This window comes from Triplophysa rosa, linkage group LG1 (genome assembly GCF_024868665.1).
Source record: "Triplophysa rosa linkage group LG1, Trosa_1v2, whole genome shotgun sequence".
Taxonomy (NCBI): Eukaryota; Metazoa; Chordata; class Actinopteri; order Cypriniformes; family Nemacheilidae; genus Triplophysa; species Triplophysa rosa.
The window spans coordinates 33,316,225-33,339,183 of record NC_079890.1 but is presented as its reverse complement, the minus strand read 5'-3'; the positions used below and the strand labels follow the sequence as shown (position 1 = coordinate 33,339,183).

Genomic DNA, 22,959 nt, shown 5'->3' with positions numbered 1-22,959 from the left:
AAAAATTAAATCTATGTTGTAAACACCCGGGTCTATTTTTAATCAAATAACTGTAAATAGAGTTGATGTGTGTATATGTGCAAAACCTGCATCATGATGCTTCTGGTTGGTTGTTAGGGTGTTGCTATGATGTTCCTAGTGGCTGTTTGCGGGATGCTATGTGGTTCTGCGTGGATAAGCGTAATTATTTTAGTCCCCAAATACGGGTTGGCGTCGTTTCTTCAAGTTTTTGTATTATTTTCACCTGTCATCCATCATGTGAAAATCACAGAAAAGTAATAGACACAAAGCAGGCAGCTTGTTGAGGAGTATCATGCATGTTTATATCCAAAGTATAATACATAGGATTCGTGTTTTAAAGGTGTTATATATTTTTTAAAGATATATTGGAAAGCATTGGACCGGCAAAAGACGCTCGAGACAAGAATCGAACGCTGGTCAGGCCACAAGTGTACTGCATTATACTGTATGTCGGCGCACTAACCACAGGGCTATTTGCACCGACTTATTGGTGTTATTTAGAACAAATTAATTTAAAAACACACAAAAATCCATATAATCGTGACAGTAAAATAACAAAAGAAAACAGAGGTTTCTTAAAAAAAATAGTAGTAATAATAATGATGCTGTTCCCAGCGAGCACCAATAAACAAATACATCTTTGCAAAAAAATAGACATACATTAAAATATGCTCCCTTAGATTTGGGATGTCAGTATGGTACAGTAAGCACACGCTGCTGTGTTCTGTCTGGGACCAGTCTCCAGGCAACAGCTGAGGTTTTTGATGTCCAAATGTTTGTGGACTAAATGTCTCTTTAATTCAATTCTGTAATGCAGTGTTTGAAGATATGGATCAATGGCCACTGCCTTTGAAGGTCCTCCTGGTACTCAGAGGCATGTCGCTGTGACAATCCCACACTGCAGGGACGCAGCAAATAAAGCTATGATCATATTCTGCTGCCAATGTTACTCGAAAAATGAAAGGAGGGGTTTAATAGCCAATCCTCGCCAGAAAAGGATTAGCCACATGTGCTACGACAGACCTGCACATTAAAGGTTCCCATCAGATAGTTCTTTTGTGTTTTCACTTTTTCTGAGAACTGTGTTGTTACTGTATGAGGTTAAGAGGGGCAAAACGAGAGAGATATGCACCTAATGATGGACTTCGTCAGTGTTATACAGTCACTCACTGTTTAAATAAGAGAAATATTCAAATGTACTTTACAGCAAATATATGTGAAATAACAAACCCCAAGTCAAGCTGGTTGAGCGAGAGTTTAAGAACTTTGTCCCGTGCTCAAAATACAGAATCCATCAAAGGTATCTTAATAGCTTCTGGCATAAATTCTCCATTAAATATGATTAAAACCAGATGTGAGGCCTGATTAGATCAGTGACACAAGGCTACACGAAATGGCACAAATTATGTTTTATCAACTGTGTGAAACAGACCAGTGGGAAAAGGTTCAGAAAAATGTATTAACCTCTTTTCCTACGCGTGTAAGTGCATATTACACATTTTATATATTTAAAGGTTCTCCGTGTCATTTTTTGGAGAATCTATTGACACCTCTTCAGGGGTGTATAAAGACCTTACATGATGAAGCATTATGTTTTTATTACCTTACAATTAGCTATTTCTATCTACATACACCACGGGTCCCCTTGCATGGAATTTGCTATGTTGTTTAGTAGCCCTAAATGGACAAACTGTTTTGTCAGATACGCAAAATAGTCACAATGTTTTAAAATCTTTTTATACAGTCTTAAAAATAAAGGTGCTTGAAATGTTCTTCACAGTGATGCCTTTTTTGGTTCCACAAAGAACCCTTCAGTCAAAGGTTCTTTAAAGAACCATATCTATAAAGAACCAGCAAAGACCATTTTTAGGAATCAGGTCAATTAGAAAAAGTCACAAACACAACAACAACAACTCCATAATTAAAACATTAAGAACACAATTTTTAACAAAAACATTCATAAGCACAATCATTATTTGCCATGCTTTCACTATAGAAATATACCTCCTGGCCTGTTCCCCAAATTTAAAGGGACAGTTCACCTAAAAATAAACAATTTGTCATGAACTTGAGGAGAAGAACCCAATTGCAGGCAGCGTTGGACAACAGACTTTAATAATAAAATATAAAACACAAAACAAAGGCCCACGAGGGGGTAAAACAATAATGACAAAGGGAATAATCAAGTAGACAACAAGAACACAGACTAACTAGATGAATACAACACTAGACAAATAACTACACTGACTGGACTTGACTTACTTGACTCTTGGTAACGATCACAGGCAAAACAATACTCTCTGTATCAGAGACATGTCACAAAACGAACTAGCACAGGACAATGAACACGAGGGCATCTTATAGGGAACAAACAAAGGAAGATAACGAGGGGCAGGTGAGGAACATGAGACACGGCCGGGAAGTAATACGGGAAACGAGAGGGGCGGGGCCAATGCCGAGACACGAGAAAGCATATGGAATGTCAATGATAAACAAACCATGACTTTCTCACACTAAAGATAAGGGATCTGTCACGATCCTGCCACAAGACTAGAAAATCATGAACAAGAAGGCAGGACCATGACACAATTCTGTCATCATTTATTCACCCTCATGTCGTTCAAAACCTGTATAGGACTCTTTGTTCTGTGGAGCACAAAAGAAGATATTTTGAGAAATGTCTCAGTGGTTTTGTGTCCATACAATGGAAGTTAATGGGGTGTCAATGTTGTTTGCTTATCAACATTCTTCAAAATATCTACTTTTGTGTTCTGCAGAAGAAACTAAATCATACAGGTTTGACATGACATGAGGGTGAATAAATGATTAGCGAATTTTCATTTTTGGGTGAACAATCCCTTTATTATACACAGTAGAGCTGAACAAATTTCCTGTTTTGCGTTTAATGTGTATTGTAGCATATGAGGCATCCAGAACTAACAAACTGATTTATAAAAAAACATATCATACTTTCAGATCATTTGTTTAACGCAGAAGTTTAAAAAGTTGCAAATGAATTCACTGGAAAATGTTGTAAAAAGCACTGGCGGGTGTGAATGCCCGTGGCGTTCTAATAATCCTCTAAAGACACTGTTTAGATGCTGGAATCAATTACTTGTAATGACCAGGATCTTTAGTACAAATCAATACAAGCTCACATCAGATGCTTGGCCAGTGAGAGTCAAGCATTTATCAGCTATCAGAGGCTTCGTGCCTCACCCCTTTGTATTTGTGAGTAAACAGCACTTCTGACACGATGAGACTGAAATAAGATCATATTCTTGTTTGATATTTCTGAAGCGAGGGACCAGACAGAGGATTAAGGGAAGGTAATTGTAGCGGCGACAGCTGATGGTAAGAAGACCACAATTCAGAGCATCTTCGGACGCTCGATAGCACAGGTGATCTCAGTTATTTTGGGTCTGGAAGGCAACTATCTGATGAAGACGCTCTGCACTTAATCCCCTACCTCCAGTGATAATGGGGTGGCAGAAAATGCATCAGAACAAGAGTGTATCGAAAAGGCAATTGTTGCACGTTCTCCTAAACACATGTTTCGCATTTAACACCCGCACTCAACACCAGCCAAAGTATATGATATGAAGCACATTATTTTTCCAAACACTTCACATGCCGGACTGAGTCCAATGCGGGTCTGCAATTTAGAAGCTCAGAGAATAAAGGAGAAACAGGCCAACTACCTGCAATTTTATGTGACTACTCCAGTACTTTGGTGCTTGTCAATGCGAGACATTCTGTCAAAATACATGTGATCATGACGTTCTTTTTCTTTGTCTCCTTTTCAGAAAGAACAGTCATGAGACCGAGCTTTAATAAAACCGAATGATCGTTAACAAAGAAAAATTCATTTTTAAAAAGCAGGGCCTAACAACCAGAAGTACAACATCCCACTATCACCGACCTCCAGATTAAAACATTCAAGGGAATATTTTCATCAAATGTCCAATTGTAGCCATCTACTGTATAACCAACCCATTCTCAGGAAAACTTAACAGTTAAGAGAGAGCGAGTTATACATTCATTGCGATTCTGTACTGTACATATCAAAATGCATTTACAATAACCCGATGATAAAGGTCAGGAGAAACATGCTGGAAACATAAGAAAATGCAACAAAAAAAAGTCACGTTTGGTCATGGGATGGTAAAATGTTAACCTAATTCCGAATGTGTATCAGGAGAATCAGGATGAAAGGCAAACAAAAAGATTATGCATGGGATGCTCCAGGCCCAGGAGTGGGTCCATCAAACAGAGTAGAGATCCAGGCCTAGTGGAGGTCTGCCCACCAGTGCCTCGTCTTCACCGTGGATCTTCCCCAGCAGAGGCATGCTTCAGCAGATGCTGCACGGGTCCACATCAGCGGCCAAGGAGCCGCTCTCCTCCTTATCTCCCAAGCTGGTTTGAGCCCACCGGACCGCTGTTAATCAGCAGCAGCAGTGGAGAGCTGGCAGAGCAACAGCGCTGGTGTTCACCCTCTATCACCACACTGCAAAGCTGCTCTGAACGCACACGCCTCCAGCTCAAAACACACACACACACACACACTCATCCGGCATGTCACTGCAGGTTTATAACATTTTAGCCACAAAATGCTGCGCTGATCACAGTCAGCCAATAGATCACTCATTAAAAACAAACAACCCAATATATATTAAACAATAAAATAAACATGGAGTTCATTTGCAAAAACAGATAAATTATGTTTTTTATTGTACATTCCAATTAATATCAATCAAACTGCATTTGGGTTGTTTTGATTAAGTATTATTAAAGGCGGGGTGTCCGATTTCTCTAGCCGTTGTTGATGTTCAAATCACCAAAACAAACACACCCCTACCCCCATCTTTCGCTTTCGTCAGCGCTCGGCTCAGCTAATATCCGTCCTGTGCATTGTGCACCTTACTGCTGATTGGCTACAAGGTTGTTTTGGTACTCGGCCCCACACAGTTGTCTAAAGCGTAATTCGGAAATCGGTTACCCCGCCTTTAACTAAAACAAGATTTTGCAAATAAAATCTTTTTACAGTACAGTTCTGCCATGCTTGTTGTTTAATAACATACAATACAAAAGACAATATTAAAAGCAATATACTTGTGTCCTGCAGAAACCATTAGCATCTAAAGTTGAACTGTAGAACATAGTCAGTTAGCAGCAATACAAAAAAACTGAGCATCTTTGATTTGTGCACGCATCACTTAAATGTGTGCCTTTCATCACCAGAGGTCACTTATGCAGTATTGGCCTGACCAGATGGAGGCTATTTAAAGTGACTTATTTAATGTCATGTATTCTTCCACGAACACGTCCAGGTTAACAAAAATCTACAAGTCAGACCTTCAATCAATACATTGTGCAATATTCTCTAAAACAGAAAAAGACAAACATAGCATGTTTGGCTGGCACATGATATGTGATTTTGATTTTGAAATGATGTCATCGATTCTTATTCTTTTTTACCTCTCCCCTCCTGACTGTTGCATTGTGTGTAAAATTTACTTTTCATATACTGTACAAATATATAATATCCTACTAATATACAGTATACCTCCCCCATTCCTGCAACACTTACAAATTTTCTGGCCGCTGGGCCAGAAATATTCTGTAAAATAGCATTTTCCCAGTAAAATTACACTTTTCCCTGTTTTTCCTGTAAATTGTTGGTCTTTTCATGTAATTTAACAGTTTATGACTGTATTTCAAAAATTTGTGAAAAAATTGTCAAAAAACAGTCAAATTCCATAAAATTAAATTTTTTTGGACATCATCTGTGAAAAATCTGTCAAATTAATTTTTTTACATTATTACATGCTGAAAATAAACAAAAATCTTTACACTAACAAAAAAATAGCTGTTTCTGATATTTTGTTAAATTTACAGAAAAAAAACTTCCATGACATGGAATATGAAACTCCACATTTCATATTAAAAACAATGTCTTGTTAATTCCTAAAGGATTCTAATATGTGCCATACACAGTAAAGTGTGAATAAAAGTTGTCCGTAGGAAATCGCACCATTAATGGGCTTCCTATTGTGGGCATTGGATGTCTAAGTCTCAAAGCCATTAAAAGATCAGTTAGTGGTAAATGCTTATAGATTAAGCCTCTAAATCTTGCTCTTCCATTGAATCTCTCATTTAATTGACCCTATCTGCCGTCCTGTGAATCAGCACACGCGGCGTCTTAACCAGCTCTCACGCAGGTGATCTTCTCGACACCCTCTCTGTCTCCATCTGCCCGGCGGCCACGTCAATACCGGCCAATCACTAAAGCAATGCTGCTGAACATCTCTGTGAGAGTCCAGAGAAAGGATCGGTACTGATCCCCGGAGATTTCGACATCCTGTTTTTAATCAACACCGAATCTTCACATAGCTGATGGGAACATGCTTTAAACACGGTCAGTCGAGGGCAACACACAGCTTATTTATCCTAAACTAACAGAACAAGAAAGAGGTGGTTATTTTGCTTTAAAGGGTAAGCACTCACATAAACATGCAAGCTATATATCTACATCCGGCTACATGCGTACTTTTGCATTCATTCATATTTATTTCATATATTCTTAACTCCATTACACTTTTGCAGTTATGAGTATGTGCGTTTCGCTCATCATTTAGCTACAGTACATCTGCCTACTTACTCCTCCAACACTCATCTAGTACATTGAGAAGATTTGCCTAACAAAGACCCCATTCAGCTCCTAAGCCTTTTCTCCTTCCCTCTAATAGAATTATCGCCACAAAGCCATGCAAACAGTAAGCACAATGGACAGCAGCCTTGCCCTGGGCCGTCATTACAACAGACATTTTCCATGCAGATCTAAAATCTTGAGCACTGTTCTCTAGAAGTCTGGGAGTAAAACTGTGTTGAAAAACAAGGCCACTTCTCTCTGCCTTGACCCAGGTCCGATGTTTCTATCTAGGACACAGAAATATCACAGAGATGAGATGAGTCACGCACTCACGTTTGAATTCACATAGACAATAAAGTCTTAAATAAATGCACAATAAATGATTTGTTTTGTGTCAAGACGCATTATGTTTCTCAAGGATTTCCGAGATGAGAAACATTTCTCTTAATTTTGGAAATGATGTCTTTATGACAGCCTCTGCTGAAACAGAAAAAAACAAAATTCTGCCAGACACTTGTTTTGTGTATGTCTCTACAGTACGTTTTTGCCAAATTTAAACATGATAACCTCTCTGGCTGCATCTGCACGTGTAAAGTAACATTTAAGCTTCGACAAAAGAAAAAAATCAACAGGGACTGATTTCTGGAACAGCTTCTAGTTTATGAAAAAACATCCATCCTTCTTTCTTCAATGTGCTATTTTTTTATTTATTGACTGACGGTGTTGTGTCAGTCTGTGAGCTCTTGACACAGATATTGACGTCAGTACATGCCTCAAACATGCCATTTAATGCCATAAGTAAAGAGAAACCATAGAAGCATAATGAACATTGCATAGCAACGGGTTCTTTCGTCTTGGCCCAGTTAGCAAAACCCTCAACTCTATAAATTGTCCGGTAGCTTTAAATGGTAGTATTCAGTTTAGTGAGGTGAGGTTGCGGATTGCACCCAACGGTAGAAACAACATGAATAATACTTTACCCAACCCAGCATTTTTTTTAGTGTAGCATTGATATTCGAAGAGTTCAATTGCAAAAACAGATCTTTCAAAAATCATGTTTTTCTTGTACATTTCAGTACTATCAATCAAACTGCAGTTGCGTTCTTTTAAATTAGTAATAACGACTAGAAAACTAAGTACAGCTAACTAACACAATAAAACACGATAACATAATAAAAACATAATAATAATGTAGTTAGCATAAAACTACATTATCAATACTATAATAATGTTTTGAAAAATACAATTTGAGATAAATCGTTTTTATAATACAATTATAGATGAAATAGCAAAATAATGTACTTACTGTATAATCTTGAATCATGACTGACGGTCTTAACCATACCTTCTGTAAAGGTACAGTGAAATGTACCCTAAAGAAAAGGTTGACCTATAGAGAGGCCAGTATTTGAAAGTACTGTAGGGTATGATTGGTATGTTTGAAACACAGTATTTTTGTTCCTCCAGAGGCCTTTGTAGACGTGTTTGATCTGCTATTTTCTCCCTCCACTTCAGTGAGACCCTGCAGAGCGGCACAGTCAGAGGAGCGCACCATAGAGACCAGCTTTAGCGCTCCGCTGAGACTCACATCCTGGCTTATGGCTTCCGGCCGCCACAGCGCCTCACACAGCATCCCTGCTGAGGTCACTCTGGCCCAGGTCAGGAACGGCAAATCCCCCCCTTCCTCTCTCTCTCTCTCTCTCTCTCTCTCTCTCTCGTCAATGCCATCTACACCTGCTGTGTGAACGCACTACAGAGAAAATATCTGCTGTACCTCGAGGTCAACTCCACACTTTTTCTGGAGGAAGTCCCTAAATACCGTGCTCTTGCTGAGATAGGATGAACTTAACAGCATGATCCTGTGAGGTATTTAATAGAGATCGACAGAAATATACATTACAAATACATAAATATGATACTTTTTTCAAATCATTTAAAGGCAACTTTTACTGAAAAGAATTGAAAAATGATTACATCCTCACTTTTAAAGGGACAGACGCTGTCAAGCTAAGCAACGAATGACAGAATTTTAATTTGAGGGTGAACTGTCCCTTAAATGGGTGATTTGGCGTATTCAAAGCACAGCTGCACATGATGGCATCGAGCTAAACTCTTGCAAGTCATAAAAGAGATTTACCGAGATTGTATATTTCTATATTGTTGACCTACCAGAGCGCTTTTTTCTCTCCAGTCTCCAGGCATGTAATGCTGCCCGGCTCACACACCACTTATCAATGCAAAACAGATCATCTAGCCGGCGTTATTGAGCTAAATGCTTCTCAACTGGATATCTACTTACAGGAATTGCGTAAGCAAAGACTGATCTGTTTTAAAAGGTTCTGTAAAGCATGCCCCCATATCCCATAATTGAATTGAGTGGCACATGTCAGTAGAAAGACATGAAACCTATACGCAGTGTACACAATCTGAAGCCAAGCAAGATGACATAAGAAATGTCTTTGAAAGGAAAGAATTCAATAGATGACTAGATAAATGAAAAACCTGCACATAAAGGAAATAGCTACAAAAATGTTTTGTTTTGACATTTTGGCACGTGGCTTTATTCATGTGTTAACTTGGAACAACAGTTATTGAACGACCTTAACCTTTTCCCTTTGTGGATGGCATGGAGAGATAACCTTCTGCTTTGTTTTTTTCTATGTCTTATCTCGTCACAAGGCAAAATAGCACAGAAAAGGCTATAGATACGCCTCGTGTGTCAGAAACTTTCACTTGTCAGTTTTATAAAGGTCACTGTCGATTGTTAGCTTAACAGTTGTCAGTGATACAGATAAATATTGACTTGTTTGGTTTGTACACATTCACAGTTGACACAAATTGCTAGTTGTAGAAATGCAACATGCAGTCGTATACTTACCACGCTTTTGTTTTTACAGTAAACATTAGTAGGGTAAATTACATTCTGTAGGGCCAAACCCAATTCCTGCTATGAAATATCGCCCTCTAGTGGCAATATGTACGAACGATCACCCTCACAGAACACTGAAACGTGGGACATTTTAACCATTCATTTACTAAACAAAAAGTGTCCCTCTTTAGCCTAAATCAGCCTACATAACAGATACAGATGATAAAGGATTTTGGAAATGTATTGTGTTGTCTTAATATACTAGTATGTAGTAGCCTATATTTTAGTTTTGCCAGCTACCAAAACCTGTTTTGCCTGTAACTTTCTTTACTAGGCCTACCCTTGTTTCTATTGAAACTAGCACTCAATACGCCACGTTTACTAAAGTATACAGTAAATGTTATATTGTTGTTATAATCTGATACTAATGCTGCGTTTCATACGCATCGGATTTAGGCTATTTCCCACCGGAAATCATTTCTGGATTTGCGCTCTTTTAATATTAATAAGTACTTTTTATGTTTAAACGTTACCAAGTCATTAGTACCATTACTATTTTAATGTTACTAAATACTTTTAATTTTTTTTTAAATGTATGCCGTTATTTCCGGGTTTGAGGTGGCAAATATCCTAAATCCGAGATGTCTGGAATTCACCATAAGCGGCATGTACAACAGGTTTATCAGTCTAATTGTGCACTGCTATTAATGTAATGTAAAAACAGAACGCAGCTGTTAAGAAACCATACTCTGTAGTGTAATTACTATAATTAAGAGCCCTCAGGAGACATCCAAATGTGTACAAAATCAGACACGTGCGCCGCTGTTCTCGTTCAGCCAGATGGGGGCAGTATTGCGCTATATTTTCTCCTGTTCATCACATAAAGAAACCTTAATAGGTCAAAGAGCTTAAGATGCTTTAAATCAAAGAGATCAGGCTCTTTCTGGACAGAACAACTATATACATTATGATGTTTTTCTGCTTTACAATACCTTTACAATTTAACCACATATTGAATATTATTCGTATTATAAGAAAACAAAATACAATAAATTAAAAATATAATATACAAACTCTATAATCTAAGCACCAGAAGTTTATGTGCCTTAACCAAGTAAGATTACATATTTACAATTTGTAACTATGGCTATAATCTGCCTTTTGAGAACATTTATAATGATAAAAGAAAAACATGAGTGATAGTATCCACACCAAACCATAACACTGTAGCTATGGAGTAACGTGCTGTGATAAAGACAACGCATTTTCTGAAGGGTTTTCAAAGCAGAATCAGACGCGTATGAAGTTTGTGTAATTTATCATGTAGTGTCTGACCTCACCACCAAGTCTCCTTATCTTCCTCATGTCCAGCTAGAAGGGTCTCATTCAGGGTTACTCTGAACACTTATCAGTACTTAAAGGATCTTGAAAGAATTTTTTTCTCATCCACTTGAATCTGGTAATGGAAAGAATGCTAAAGAGTTCATTCGATGAGATTCACCAGAACACTGAGCTAGATTTAAGATCACAGGATGCTTTACGGAGTTTGTTTTATCATACAAATAGTGTTTTTACAATGGTGCAGTAAAATGTTAAAACAGTATTCATGTATTAAGTCTTCAGTGTCGTATTGTATTTATAAAAACAGATATCAGCTATACAGGTGTGCACATCTGAGAGAACGATAAGAACTGCAATGTTTACATTTGTTTATTGTACTAGTATGGCTTAATATAAATAAAACACAAACACCTTTTAAATTGAAAATATACAGCATAAAAGTCTTCAAACAGTTTTATAACACATCTAATAAAAGGTGCTACTTCAACTTAAGGTCATCACGGTACTAATGACCCCTGTTATTTTTTTTCATAAATGCACGAGAGCCCCTTTGTGTGGGATTGTGAAAGCCACCGCTGAAACAGACAGAAATGAAGCAGAGATCGAATGAGCAAATCATTTGCAGGGCTTGAAGACAGACAGAAAATTCAATGACAAACAGATACAAGAATCAGAGGCAGGCGTTGAGTTTGGTGCAGCGTGCATTTCCACAGCAGTTAACACTTGAGGTTCACACGTGGCTTTACAAGGCACAACAGAGAGTGAAATGGCTAAAACAACGTGCACGTGAACTTGCGGTTGATCACCTTACGATCAGCATGAATCGGAATCAGAAGACACAGTGGAGAGGTCAAAAAGAACTACAAGTGAATCAGAAAAGAGAAACGTAAATGTAGAGATCTTATCTAAATGCAGCCTGGAAAAAAAGTGTTTTTGCACGAAAAAGCATGCAGTGAATGTTTTATTTTAATGGCATTAGAGGATTAATATCACTCTTACCACCAGAATCCACAATATTAACAAGAAACCTTCCAGTGTCAATAAAAAGCATGTTTAGCATAAAACTACATTATTAATACTTTTCAGTAAATCCTGGAAAAATCTGTGCAATTATTTGCACTTCGTAACTGTAAATGTATTACTGTAAATTGTAAAAGTACAGTATTTATGCTGCCCGCAGGCAACATGTTATAGGTAGCAAATATCACCGCAGTAATGGTCCAGTGAATCTATAGAAAAGGAACGCATATGAAATGAGTATTTCTGTAATTTGCACATTCTTGTTTTGAAACAAAAGTTTCATTATGGCTTGTTTTCCACAGACACTTCAATATAATCTGATGCAAATCTGAACAACAAGTGTATGGGTGGATGTCTGATCTAGACGACAGTAAGAGTTTTCTTCAACAGATGGCACCAGAACATGTCCCTTACTTTGTGTAATTGCATTTACAGTAATGAACTTACAACAGAACCAAACATCAAAAGCACCTGTTTACAAATAGGACAGATTTTAAAAAATATTTTTTTTTTCATGAAAGATGTGTACGTGAATACAAATGCAAGCAACAGCTTTCTGATTATAAACACGCCAAAATGCCTACAGTTGTAAGTACAATGCAGTTATTTTTGTTATTCACAAACTGAGAGATGAATCTTGTTTTAAACCCAGAATATTGCCTTAACAACTGCGCAATGCACATCATAAGAAGTGTAAACATTGAAGGAGAATGTGGCATCCATCGACGTGAAAGATTAACAAAGCGGACGAGGCGCTTTTGCAGCTTGATCAGTCACGGTTTCGTAAATTTGCATAAACACAGAACGTTCATAAATAATTAAAAGCAGAACGTCATCGTGTGCATATGAAGGCAGCTCACGCATTAAAGTGCATTTTCTTTGAACCAAACTCAAACCTTTGCAACCTGAGAAAGGCTTTGGTCATTTGTACACCCTTCTAAAACAAGCTGCTAAACTTTCACTCTCATTTACAAAAACGTTTTTGTTCATAAAAAGTAACGAGTTCTGCTACTAGTTCTTAAGGTCAATTTACTTCCGCAAATGGTTACAGTTTGTTTCACTGCTGTTTCCATGCTTACCCATTTAAAGTTTGTCTTACATTAAGACCCACTGACCCAAGTGCTGCTCCAGCCAGTGCTGTATAGGCTGAAGATTGAGAGGTTCGGCCTCTCCGTACGTTTGGAGCACCAGTTCATGCAGAACCCCGAGCAGAGGCAGGCTCACACTGAGCAGCTCGTAGAGGAAGACGTAATCCTCCGCATTGTCCCTCAAGTGCTCCCCTGCCGCACACATTTTCCCATGCAGCCAGTTAAACACACGGCGGGGTGCAGAACACACGGTCTGGCTCACGTGCAGCGGCCAGCGCACACCTTTCTTCAGCAACGAGGACAGGATACCTGGAGGCTCGCTCATGAGATGATTCTCATCCCCTCCTGGACTCCAGCTAGAGTTGTCGTTAACTCTGTCATCAATCGTCTGGGGGAAAAAACGAGAGGGAATGTACTGGAAGAATGCTACTATGTGGCAAAAAAGATGAGAGAAATGACTGTAAGGATAAGGTGTTATTACTGTATGAAGGTTTTGCGTCCCTCCGTTCTTCACCAAGGATTTCCGTTGAGCAAAGTGGAGTTTGCAATACAACTTTCCTACATGAGAAAAAATCCAATGCAAAGCTTGTTAATAAAAGTAACATGTGACAACCTTTTACTGTAAGAGTTGACCGCATTTTACAATATAGTGGCAGTATAGCTTGGAATTTGAAAGGACCGTTTATCACAAACATGAGTGAAGAAAGAGAGTAAATGTTGGTCTGTTCCTCGCTGTTCCACATCAAATACTATTGTGTGGCCTTTACGAGACTTAAAGTAGAAAAGTCACAGGAGCTACTTTTAAAGTTTTGGTGTTTTTTTTTATTGGCAGTCTCAGTCCCCATCCACTTTCATTGTATGGGAAAAAGCAGAGTAATACTGTAATACTGCTACAGTAATAATGTGATGACATCTATTTATTTATTATTTATTATTAGGGTTGTCAAACGATTAATCACGATTAATCGCATCCAGAATAAAAGTTTGGGTTAACATAATGTATGTCTGTGTACTGTGCATTTTAATTTTGTATTTATAAAAACATACGCATTTATTTAAGAAAAATATATAATTTTAATATTAACAAACATTTACATATAATTTTAATTATTGGCGAATATAAATAAATACATGGAAGCATTTTCTAAATATATACATGTTGTGTACATGTATGTGTTTATAAGTAGTAAATTAATATGCACAGTACACAGACATGCATTATGTAAACACAGACTTTTATTCTGGATGCGATTAATCGTTTGACAGCCCTATTTATTATATAGTTTTAATCTGTAACGTTTGCCTCTCTAGTGCCATCTCTGTTTGAAACATAAAAGTGCAGGTTACTTTACATGCCAAATCGTACCCATCAGCTCAATTTACAAATCAATATTATAAGCATACTGTTGTAATTATGGTAATGATACAGTTTGCACACTGATCTTTTATCTACTTGATCAATAACAGATTTTTGATTATTTTTAACCCCCAAAAAAGCTACAAATTACAGCTTTAAGTTACACGAGGGTAACTAAATAATGCTAGAATTGACATTTTTTAATAAATGAACCCTTTATTGACACAGTGCTACAGGTATTTTTAAAGTACCTTCTTGTGTGTCGAAGGAGTGTCCTCCCTGGCACAGCGGAGCTCTGCAGGTATCACAGCGGAAGCATTCTCTGTGAAAGTGGAATCCCTCCGCACTCAGTCTCTCTACTGCAAACACCCGTTTTCTGCACGCGTGACACACTTCGCCCAGACTCTGAGGAAACTCCCTTCTGACGGATGCCTGGAAGAAACAGAGAGAAGTCTTGGGTAAGATTTTGTTAACTGAGGCATGCTGATGTGGGAGTGTAGAAGGATAAATGTGGGTGCCGTTTACTGGGCCTGTTAATATAAGCAAGCCAAACCCTGAGAAAATATCCACATTGACAGGGTCATTACAGAGGTGGCAATGCTAAGACTGTGTCGCATAGAAACATACAGTAATAACATAAAAGTGAATGTCAAATGCGGATTACACTATTAAAAAAAATATTTCATCATTTATTCATCCATATGTCATTCAAAACCTGTATACGTCTCTTTTGGCTGTGGATAACAAAAGAAGATATTTTGAGAAATGTCTCGGTGGTTTTGTGTCCATACAATGGAAGTCAATAGGGTACAATGTTTTTAGTTATCAACTTTCCTTAAAATGTCTTCTTCTGTGTTCAGCAGAAGATAAGAAAATCCTACACGTTTGGAATGACATGAGGTTGAATAAATGACAGAATTTTTCCTTTTTGGGTGAACTATCCATTTAAAGTCTTACAAAAGCAGCAAACCCACTTACACTCACCTAAAGGATTATTAGGAACACCATACTAATACGGTGTTTGACCCCCTTTCGCCTTCAGAACTGCCTTAATTCTACGTGGCATTGATTCAACAAGGTGCTGAAAGCATTCTTTAGAAATGTTGGCCCATATTGATAGGATAGCATCTTGCAGTTGATGGAGATTTGTGGGATGCACATCCAGGGCACGAAGCTCCCGTTCCACCACATCCCAAAGATGTTCTATCGGGTTGAGATCTGGTGACTGTGGGGGCCATTCTAGTACAGTGAACTCATTGTCATGTTCAAGAAACCAATTTGAAATGATTCGAGCTTTGTGACATGGTGCATTATCCTGCTGGAAGTAGCCATTAGAGGATGGGTACATGGTGGTCATAAAGGGATGGACATGGTCAGAAACAATGCTCAGGTAGGCCGTGGCATTTAAACGATGCCCAATTGGCACTAAGGGGCCTAAAGTGTGCCAAGAAAACATCCCCCACACCATTACACCACCACCACCAGCCTGCACAGTGGTAACAAGGCATGATGGATCCATGTTCTCATTCTGTTTACGCCAAATTCTGACTCTACCATTTGAATGTCTCAACAGAAATCGAGACTCATCAGACCAGGCAACATTTTTCCAGTCTTCAACTGTCCAATTTTGGTGAGCTCGTGCAAATTGTAGCCTCTTTTTCCTATTTGTAGTGGAGATGAGTGGTACCCGGTGGGGTCTTCTGCTGTTGTAGCCCATCTGCCTCAAGGTTGTGCGTGTTGTGGCTTCACAAATGCTTTGCTGCATACCTCGGTTGTAACGAGTGGTTATTTCAGTCAAAGTTGCTCTTCTATCAGCTTGAATCAGTCGGCCCATTCTCCTCTGACCTCTAGCATCAACAAGGCATTTTCGCCACAGGACTGCCGCATACTGGATGTTTTTCCCTTTTCACACCATTCTTTGTAAACCCTAGAAATGGTTGTGCGTGAAAATCCCAGTAACTGAGCAGATTGTGAAATACTCAGACCGGCCCGTCTGGCACCAACAACCATGCCACGCTCAAAATTGCTTAAATCACCTTTCTTTCCCATTCTGACATTCAGTTTGGAGTTCAGGAGATTGTCTTGACCAGGACCACACCCCTAAATGCATTGAAGCAACTGCCATGTGATTGGTTGATTAGATAATTGCATTAATGAGAAATTGAACAGGTGTTCCTAATAATCCTTTAGGTGAGTGTATTTCTGAAAGAGGGTGAATGACGAAATTATGAATCATCTTTTATGGTTATTATAAAGAATCATGAATAACTAAATTATGACTGCTTTGGCACAAAAGAAATGTTATATTATAAGTAAATGTGAGAAGAAATACGATATAACCCTTCCTTTACCTTTAAATAAAAGAATACAGTAAATGCAAGAAATAGACCACATAGATTAATGCACTTCCTTGCTAGATTAATTCTGATATATTTGCTTTCAGTCCAGATGAAACACATCACTAAACAGTTGTTTGATGGCTTACCGGAGTGTCTGAGTCACTTTTCTTGGGTCTATTATCATTTGCATTCAGAGCGACCAGGGTCTCCGCCCTGGCACCCACAACCAGAGACACTTTCCCTACTGTGCGCTAGCAGCCAATAAGAGAACAGAAAAAGAGGAAAAATGAAAATAAGATAAAGTGATAGACAAAGTGATAGAAAACAATATCATTCAAGAAGACAGACCGACGTAATCATACTGCAAATGTGATTATCAAGATACAGCACATTCCAGATTTTTACAAAGACATCAGGTACATGCCTCAGATGTCTTACAATGCTCCAAACACAGACAGCTCACTAAGTTTTGAAACCGAGATCTTTAATTTAAAAATGAGAGCGTTGTTAGTCAATTATGAGATGTTTCTAACAGTTAATGGCAACTTGGAACTGTTTGATGGGTTGAGCAAATGTTTCAGGTCAAACATCTGGCAACAGAAGAGAGGACGCCTGCTCGCCCTTTCTCTGTGGTCATTGGAGATGTATGGACGTTTACAGCCAACCAGGTGTTTTACTGGCACATTGTCTTTACAAAACCAACCATGTGAAGAGAGACAGTTAATATGAGACAAAGACATCAAAGAAAGATGCCGCAATGATCAGACCAGCAATCTTACAGATCTAAAAACACATCATGCATGCCTGAGACAGACATCACTTCATTGATACTGTCGTGTGTATTCAAAACCAGGATTTTATCTTTTTTTGTAGTTTGTGTGTGAACTATGCCTTTAAATCAGGCTGAGTAATATGAACACTCACCATATGTGAGTTACTGTTTGCTTCTCCTTGTATGTCTAAGCCATAAAGTTGTGTGTCTGGCTTTGATTTACAGCTTTAAAGAAACATGAGGACAGAGGAGTGAAATGAAACATTCATAAAAGCATGTTAATAAGAAACGATTCTACAAGAACAAAATCAGGACATTAAGGATGAGCACAGAAGGTGAAATGGCTTTATTACCTTAATAAAGAAGCGGATGAGAAAGTAAAGGAAAGGTAGTGAGCAGCAGTGCATTCTGGGATGGGGTGAAATATTATGGAGTTAGAATGAAGAGGTCGGAGGGCAGAAGTGGTCTGTTCAGAGCATAGATGGAGAGAAACAGATTAAACAACAGAAAACACGACGGGTTTGCATAATATGAGAGCCGGAGTTTGTTAATGAATAATTAGCAATGCCAATTGTTTATTTGATGGTAAAACTCAATGCACCATAAAATAATAAATCTACGAAACACAAACATGCTTTATTCGTTTTTCAACAGAGTAAAGACATAGGTCACCCAAAAATATAAAATAAACATTTATTTACCCTCATGTAGTTTACAACCTGTATTCAACTCTGTGAAACACAAAAGAAGATATTTTGAGAAATGCCTCAGTGGTTTTGTGTCTATACATTAAAGTCAATGGCAGCCAATGTTTTTTGGGGTTATCAATGTTCTTCAAAATATCTGTTCTGCAAAAGAAAGTCATACAGGTTTGGAATGACATGTGGGTGAACAAATGATGAAGGGGGGGTGACCTATCCCTTTAAGATGTTGCTCTGATACCTTGTCATTGAATGTAAAGTTTTCGTCCTCCTTTGACTTAGGAAACTCTTTCTGATGTCTAAAATGAGACGCTGTGCCACTATTTAACTGTAAGCACAAAGTAAAAACTTGTTCATAAAGTTCCAAGGAAAGGTGAGGTCTTAATATACATTTTCCCCAAATTGGTCTGATACAAATGAAGATATTTTTATATTTCTTAACACTCACCAGATGAGATGTTTTCACAGTTTCACTCTGTGTCTCTTGTTTAAAACGTTGCTCTTGTAACGGTTTGGGTCTAGGTATCTTAATAACACAGATTGAATAGAAAAGAAAACACTGACCACGTTTACATGGACAACAATAATCCGATATTAACACGATTAAGACAATACTCTGATTAAGAATGGACCATGTAAACAGAGCTTTTTGATTAGCTTAATCCGTCTAAACTCATAATCGTAGTAAACACAAATCGAATTAAGACGGGTGGAGTACTCCTATTTTAGTCACATTATCGAAGTGCGGTATAGACATATACACACCTTAATCGCACTATTACCGTAGGAACTTTCGCGCCACTTTGCGACAGGTTACACACACGCACGGCAGTGGACAGCCGTTTCGTTTTACCTCAAACAACATGGCTTCAAGCAAGAAAGCACATTTTTGGTCCGAACGGGAAACAAGAAAGATGCCAACAATTCTAGAAAATAAATGAAACACCAAAAACTGTATGTGGTACCATGGCGAAGACGAACTGTTTGTTGATACATGAAATTATGGAGGGAACGTCGAACGGCGTCGCTTAGGGACGTAATGACCTGTCATGCTTCTGTCTCATCATGTCATGTCTTTCTTGGTCTAGTGGCAGGATCATGACAGAGCCTCATGTTTTGTGTGGAGAGAGACATGTTATTGTTGGTTCTGACATAACATGCGCTCTCTCTGGTCTCGTCTTTGGCCCCACTCCTCTCGTTTAGCTTTCCATTAGTGTTTCATTCCCCACACCTGCCTAGTGTTAATTTACCCCTTGTTAGTCTCTCTATAGAATGCCCTCGTGTCTGCTGTCCTGAGCTTGTTCGTACTGGTACTTATGCTTACACTACGTGTTCGCACTACCTGTTTTTGCTGAGTCTTGTTATATACCTTGCCTGTTTGCTTCGTAGCCTTGTATGTACCTTACCCTATTGGATTAGCCTACCTTGTTTAGACTACCTTTCCCTACCCTGTTGGATTACCCTGCCGTGTCTACTTGTCACCTTGTTAGTACGTTGCATCGTGTTTATTATTCCTGTTGACCTTAAGTAACCGTAACCTTACGTTGACCGTAAGTCTTAGTTTATTCTGTTCCATTGTTTTACCCCATCGTGGGTGTTTGTTCTGTTATAATTAAAGTCTGTTTCTTGTACAGCTGCTGCCTGCACGTGGGTTCTTTCTCCTTGTCACTCACCGGTCGTGACAGAACGAACAAGCCAAGATTAACCCAGCAGAAAGCACCTCATCCCTGGCTAGGCGGGAGTCGGCTGACCACCAGCATTGGTGGCAGTCAACTTCCGCCATGATGCAGAGCGGCGATGGTCCCTATCCCCCTCAGGGGGACAGGTGCCTTTCAGAGTATGCCCGGACATCGACGGCTAGGCGGGGCTTTCTCTCGGAAGTGATCATGAACGCCTTCTTCCTACTGGGCCTCGCCGATCCTCCACCTCTGGCCGAGCGAGAGAGGCTAATCCGGGGCTCCTTCCAGGAGTTAGTCAAGGGCCTCTCTTCCCGCTGCCGTCAAGACCCCCTATGTCCCCGCCTGTCTTCCATCCCGGAGGATCTTGTCCTAGCCACCGTGACCCTGGGGACTCGACCCCACCAGCCTCAAGCTTGTGTTCCCCCACCCCCCCTTGTTTTTTTTTTGCTATGTCACCCCAATCCTAATGTCATGTATGCCTGTTTGCCTTTGATTTTATTGACTATGTTTTGCTGGTTCTTGTCACTGTCACAGTCTGTCTCGTCTTGTTTGTCACCTTGAGGAGCGCCAGGATCTCGCTCCTTAAGGGGGGCTTCTGTCATGATTGTTATTAAAGTCTGTTTCTTGTACAACTGCTGCCTGCACGTGGGTTCTTCCTCCTTGTCACTCTCCGGTCATGACATGACATATGCCATTAATCAAACTATGTAGTGTAACATGTAAAACGGGAACATGAAAGGTATATTCTTAAAGCAACTCATGTAAACACCTTAATCGTAATATTCGCTTACTCAGAATAAGGCAAATAATTCGATTACTGATGTCCATGTAAACGTGGTCACTGAAATTAGTTTTAGTAGTGATTGTAAGAGTGCTTAGTCATTTCAGGTGTCCCTACCTGCTTCAGCAAAGAAGAGGGATGGGAGGAAATGAGAGGAGGACAGGAAGTAGCGGTGCATTGTGGGAGAGGGGGTGAGGGGGTGACTGAAGAAATTATGTGAGAATGAAGAGCAGAGGACTCAGGCTGTGCAGAAAAAAAGTATTGGAGAAAAAAACTATATGAATTAGTAGCAGAATGAATGGGTGACCAAATAAACTCTTAAAGGAACAGTACACTCAAAAAGAAAAGTCTGTCTCATGATTTACTTTCTCATTTGCTATTGTGCACTTTTAACGATGACAGAATTTCCATATTTGGGTAAACTATTTATATTTATATTATGTGCATATTTACACATTTATCTACCTTTTCAACTGATAATATTATAACATTTGGTATTAATGTTGATCCCTGCCATGGTGATAGAGATAAAAAAATTGCGTATTGTTGAAGCATAGCCTTATTGTATTATGTGCTTTAAGATGGTGATCAGTTACCTTCTCCTGAGCTTTCAAGAGTTTGGTTTCCTTTGGCAGAGCTGCTTTGTTTTCCTTTTGCACAGAAAAATCAGACCTGTTTTGACTCAACTAAACTCACAAATCAAAACGCTCATTCCATATTAGATCAGTGATCTCAACATGTTATCATGTTTGAAATGATCCCGTGCGAATATGAGATGATGAACGAGTCTCAGAAACAAATGTTGCAAACAATGCTTCTAAAAAGCTCTCACCATCTGTAAGCTATTTGCTTGTATCTTCATCTCCTGTCTACAAAAATCTGTTAGTCTTGTTTAGAATCACGTGGAAGAGGGATAAAAAAGAACAGGAAATGAAAATGATGCAATAAAGCTGATGAAAAGACCAACACAACCTCACAGCAAGAAAAAGCTATTTTACGATGTGGCTAATTTTGGCTAATTCGTATGAATTCGTACGATCTCATTCGTAGGTTTTTGTACGATTTGCTTTCGCATCAGTGACATTAGGGTTTTTTCTAGTAATCCTATGTTTTTGTACGATTTACAATGAACGTATTCATACGAATAAGCAACCTCGTAAAATAGTTACAAATTCATGTGAGATCAGGTTGAACAGACATGCAGAATTAGATGATAAAATGATAAATGATGAACATCTGTAAAGATTTCAGGTTACAGATTACTTGGAAGTATTTCCTATTCTACATTTATCAGAGGCTGCTGACTTGCATTGAGTTCTCAGGTTTTAAGTCTGAACTTTGTTCTGTGTTCTGCAGGTGAAATAAAATAGACACACAAGACAACTGTAGACATACAGTATGTGTGACTTTGAAATTAATCTTAATGGATAGTATATCTTAAGTCTGAGATATACTTTAATGCTGGGTTCGCACCAAACGTTAAGAAGCGATTTGCGCAACTAAAAAAAAGTTAATGCAAAGATGCGAATAGGCAATGCGAATGACGCGAATTGGGCTGTGCTAGTTGAAAAATGTTAACTCGAGCAAGAAATTTGCGAAAGAGCTCATGGACACCTATTATTTGACGGGTCTGGACGCGTGAAGACAATCCCCGTCGCGTGATGTTTTTCGCGTCACTCACACGAAAATAACGCGAGTAATGCTGGGTATACCCAGTGTAATAAAGAGAGTGGGACGCGATTGTTAGCGTCAGCGAATTATAAGATATCTTGTGTAAAATCAAGAAACCTGTGAAATATGCGAGCGGAAAATATTAACACTACACATTCAAATGTAGCCGTCATTTATAGGCATTGATGGGCTGAAATGTTTTCAAAAGCTAAATGTGCTTTAAGGTTTCTAAGAAATTACAAGGAGCTCCAGCATGCCCGTGCTATGATGACAGATGATGACAAAACCCAAAGCCTGCATGAAACCAAAGGAATGCATGCAATCAGAGCCATCTTCACATGCATACATGTGACTCTGATAATATATAAGATACAATACTGCAAAACACATTTAGACATTTCATTCACGCTTAAATATGTCTGACAGTCATTGCATTAGATAACAACACATCAAACACATTCAAATAAACTTTAAAGAAAGATTTCAAGTAAAATACTTCTCAAAAGAAGTTTGCTTTGAATTATAAAGCAAACATTGGTGAAACGTATCCATACAGTAGTTCATGGGTTGAACTACACCTGGGGTTATTTGTTAGGACATCCAAGTGAATCTGTTCGGAACTGACTTTATACGGATATCAATAATGCTTTTGGGAGCAGATGGTAAGA

The 22,959-nt window shown here is 38.7% G+C and overlaps 1 protein-coding gene across 15 annotated transcripts in view; it reads right to left on the bottom strand.

The window, feature by feature from the left end:
- Positions 1-10,744: 10,744 nt before the first annotated feature.
- The window catches only part of mical2a (microtubule associated monooxygenase, calponin and LIM domain containing 2a), a 41,274-nt gene continuing 29,059 nt past the window's right edge, over positions 10,745-22,959 (bottom strand). For 2 of the 15 annotated variants that reach the window (XM_057334962.1, XM_057334974.1), the window contains 9 exons: positions 21,217-21,270; positions 20,738-20,863; positions 18,402-18,686; positions 17,813-17,925; positions 17,612-17,684; positions 16,834-16,938; positions 14,600-14,780; positions 13,473-13,549; positions 10,753-13,379 (listed from right to left, as the gene is read on the bottom strand). In XM_057334962.1, the coding sequence (XP_057190945.1) occupies positions 12,999-13,379; positions 13,473-13,549; positions 14,600-14,780; positions 16,834-16,938; positions 17,612-17,684; positions 17,813-17,925; positions 18,402-18,686; positions 20,738-20,863; positions 21,217-21,270 (1,395 nt within the window). In that variant the 3' untranslated portion in view covers positions 10,753-12,998. Of the gene's footprint in view, positions 13,380-13,472; positions 13,550-14,599; positions 14,781-16,833; positions 16,939-17,611; positions 17,685-17,812; positions 17,926-18,401; positions 18,687-20,737; positions 20,864-21,216; positions 21,271-22,959 lie in introns of those variants that run through there. The other 13 variants (XM_057335016.1, XM_057335033.1, XM_057335024.1 and 10 more) reach the window with 13 other exon arrangements.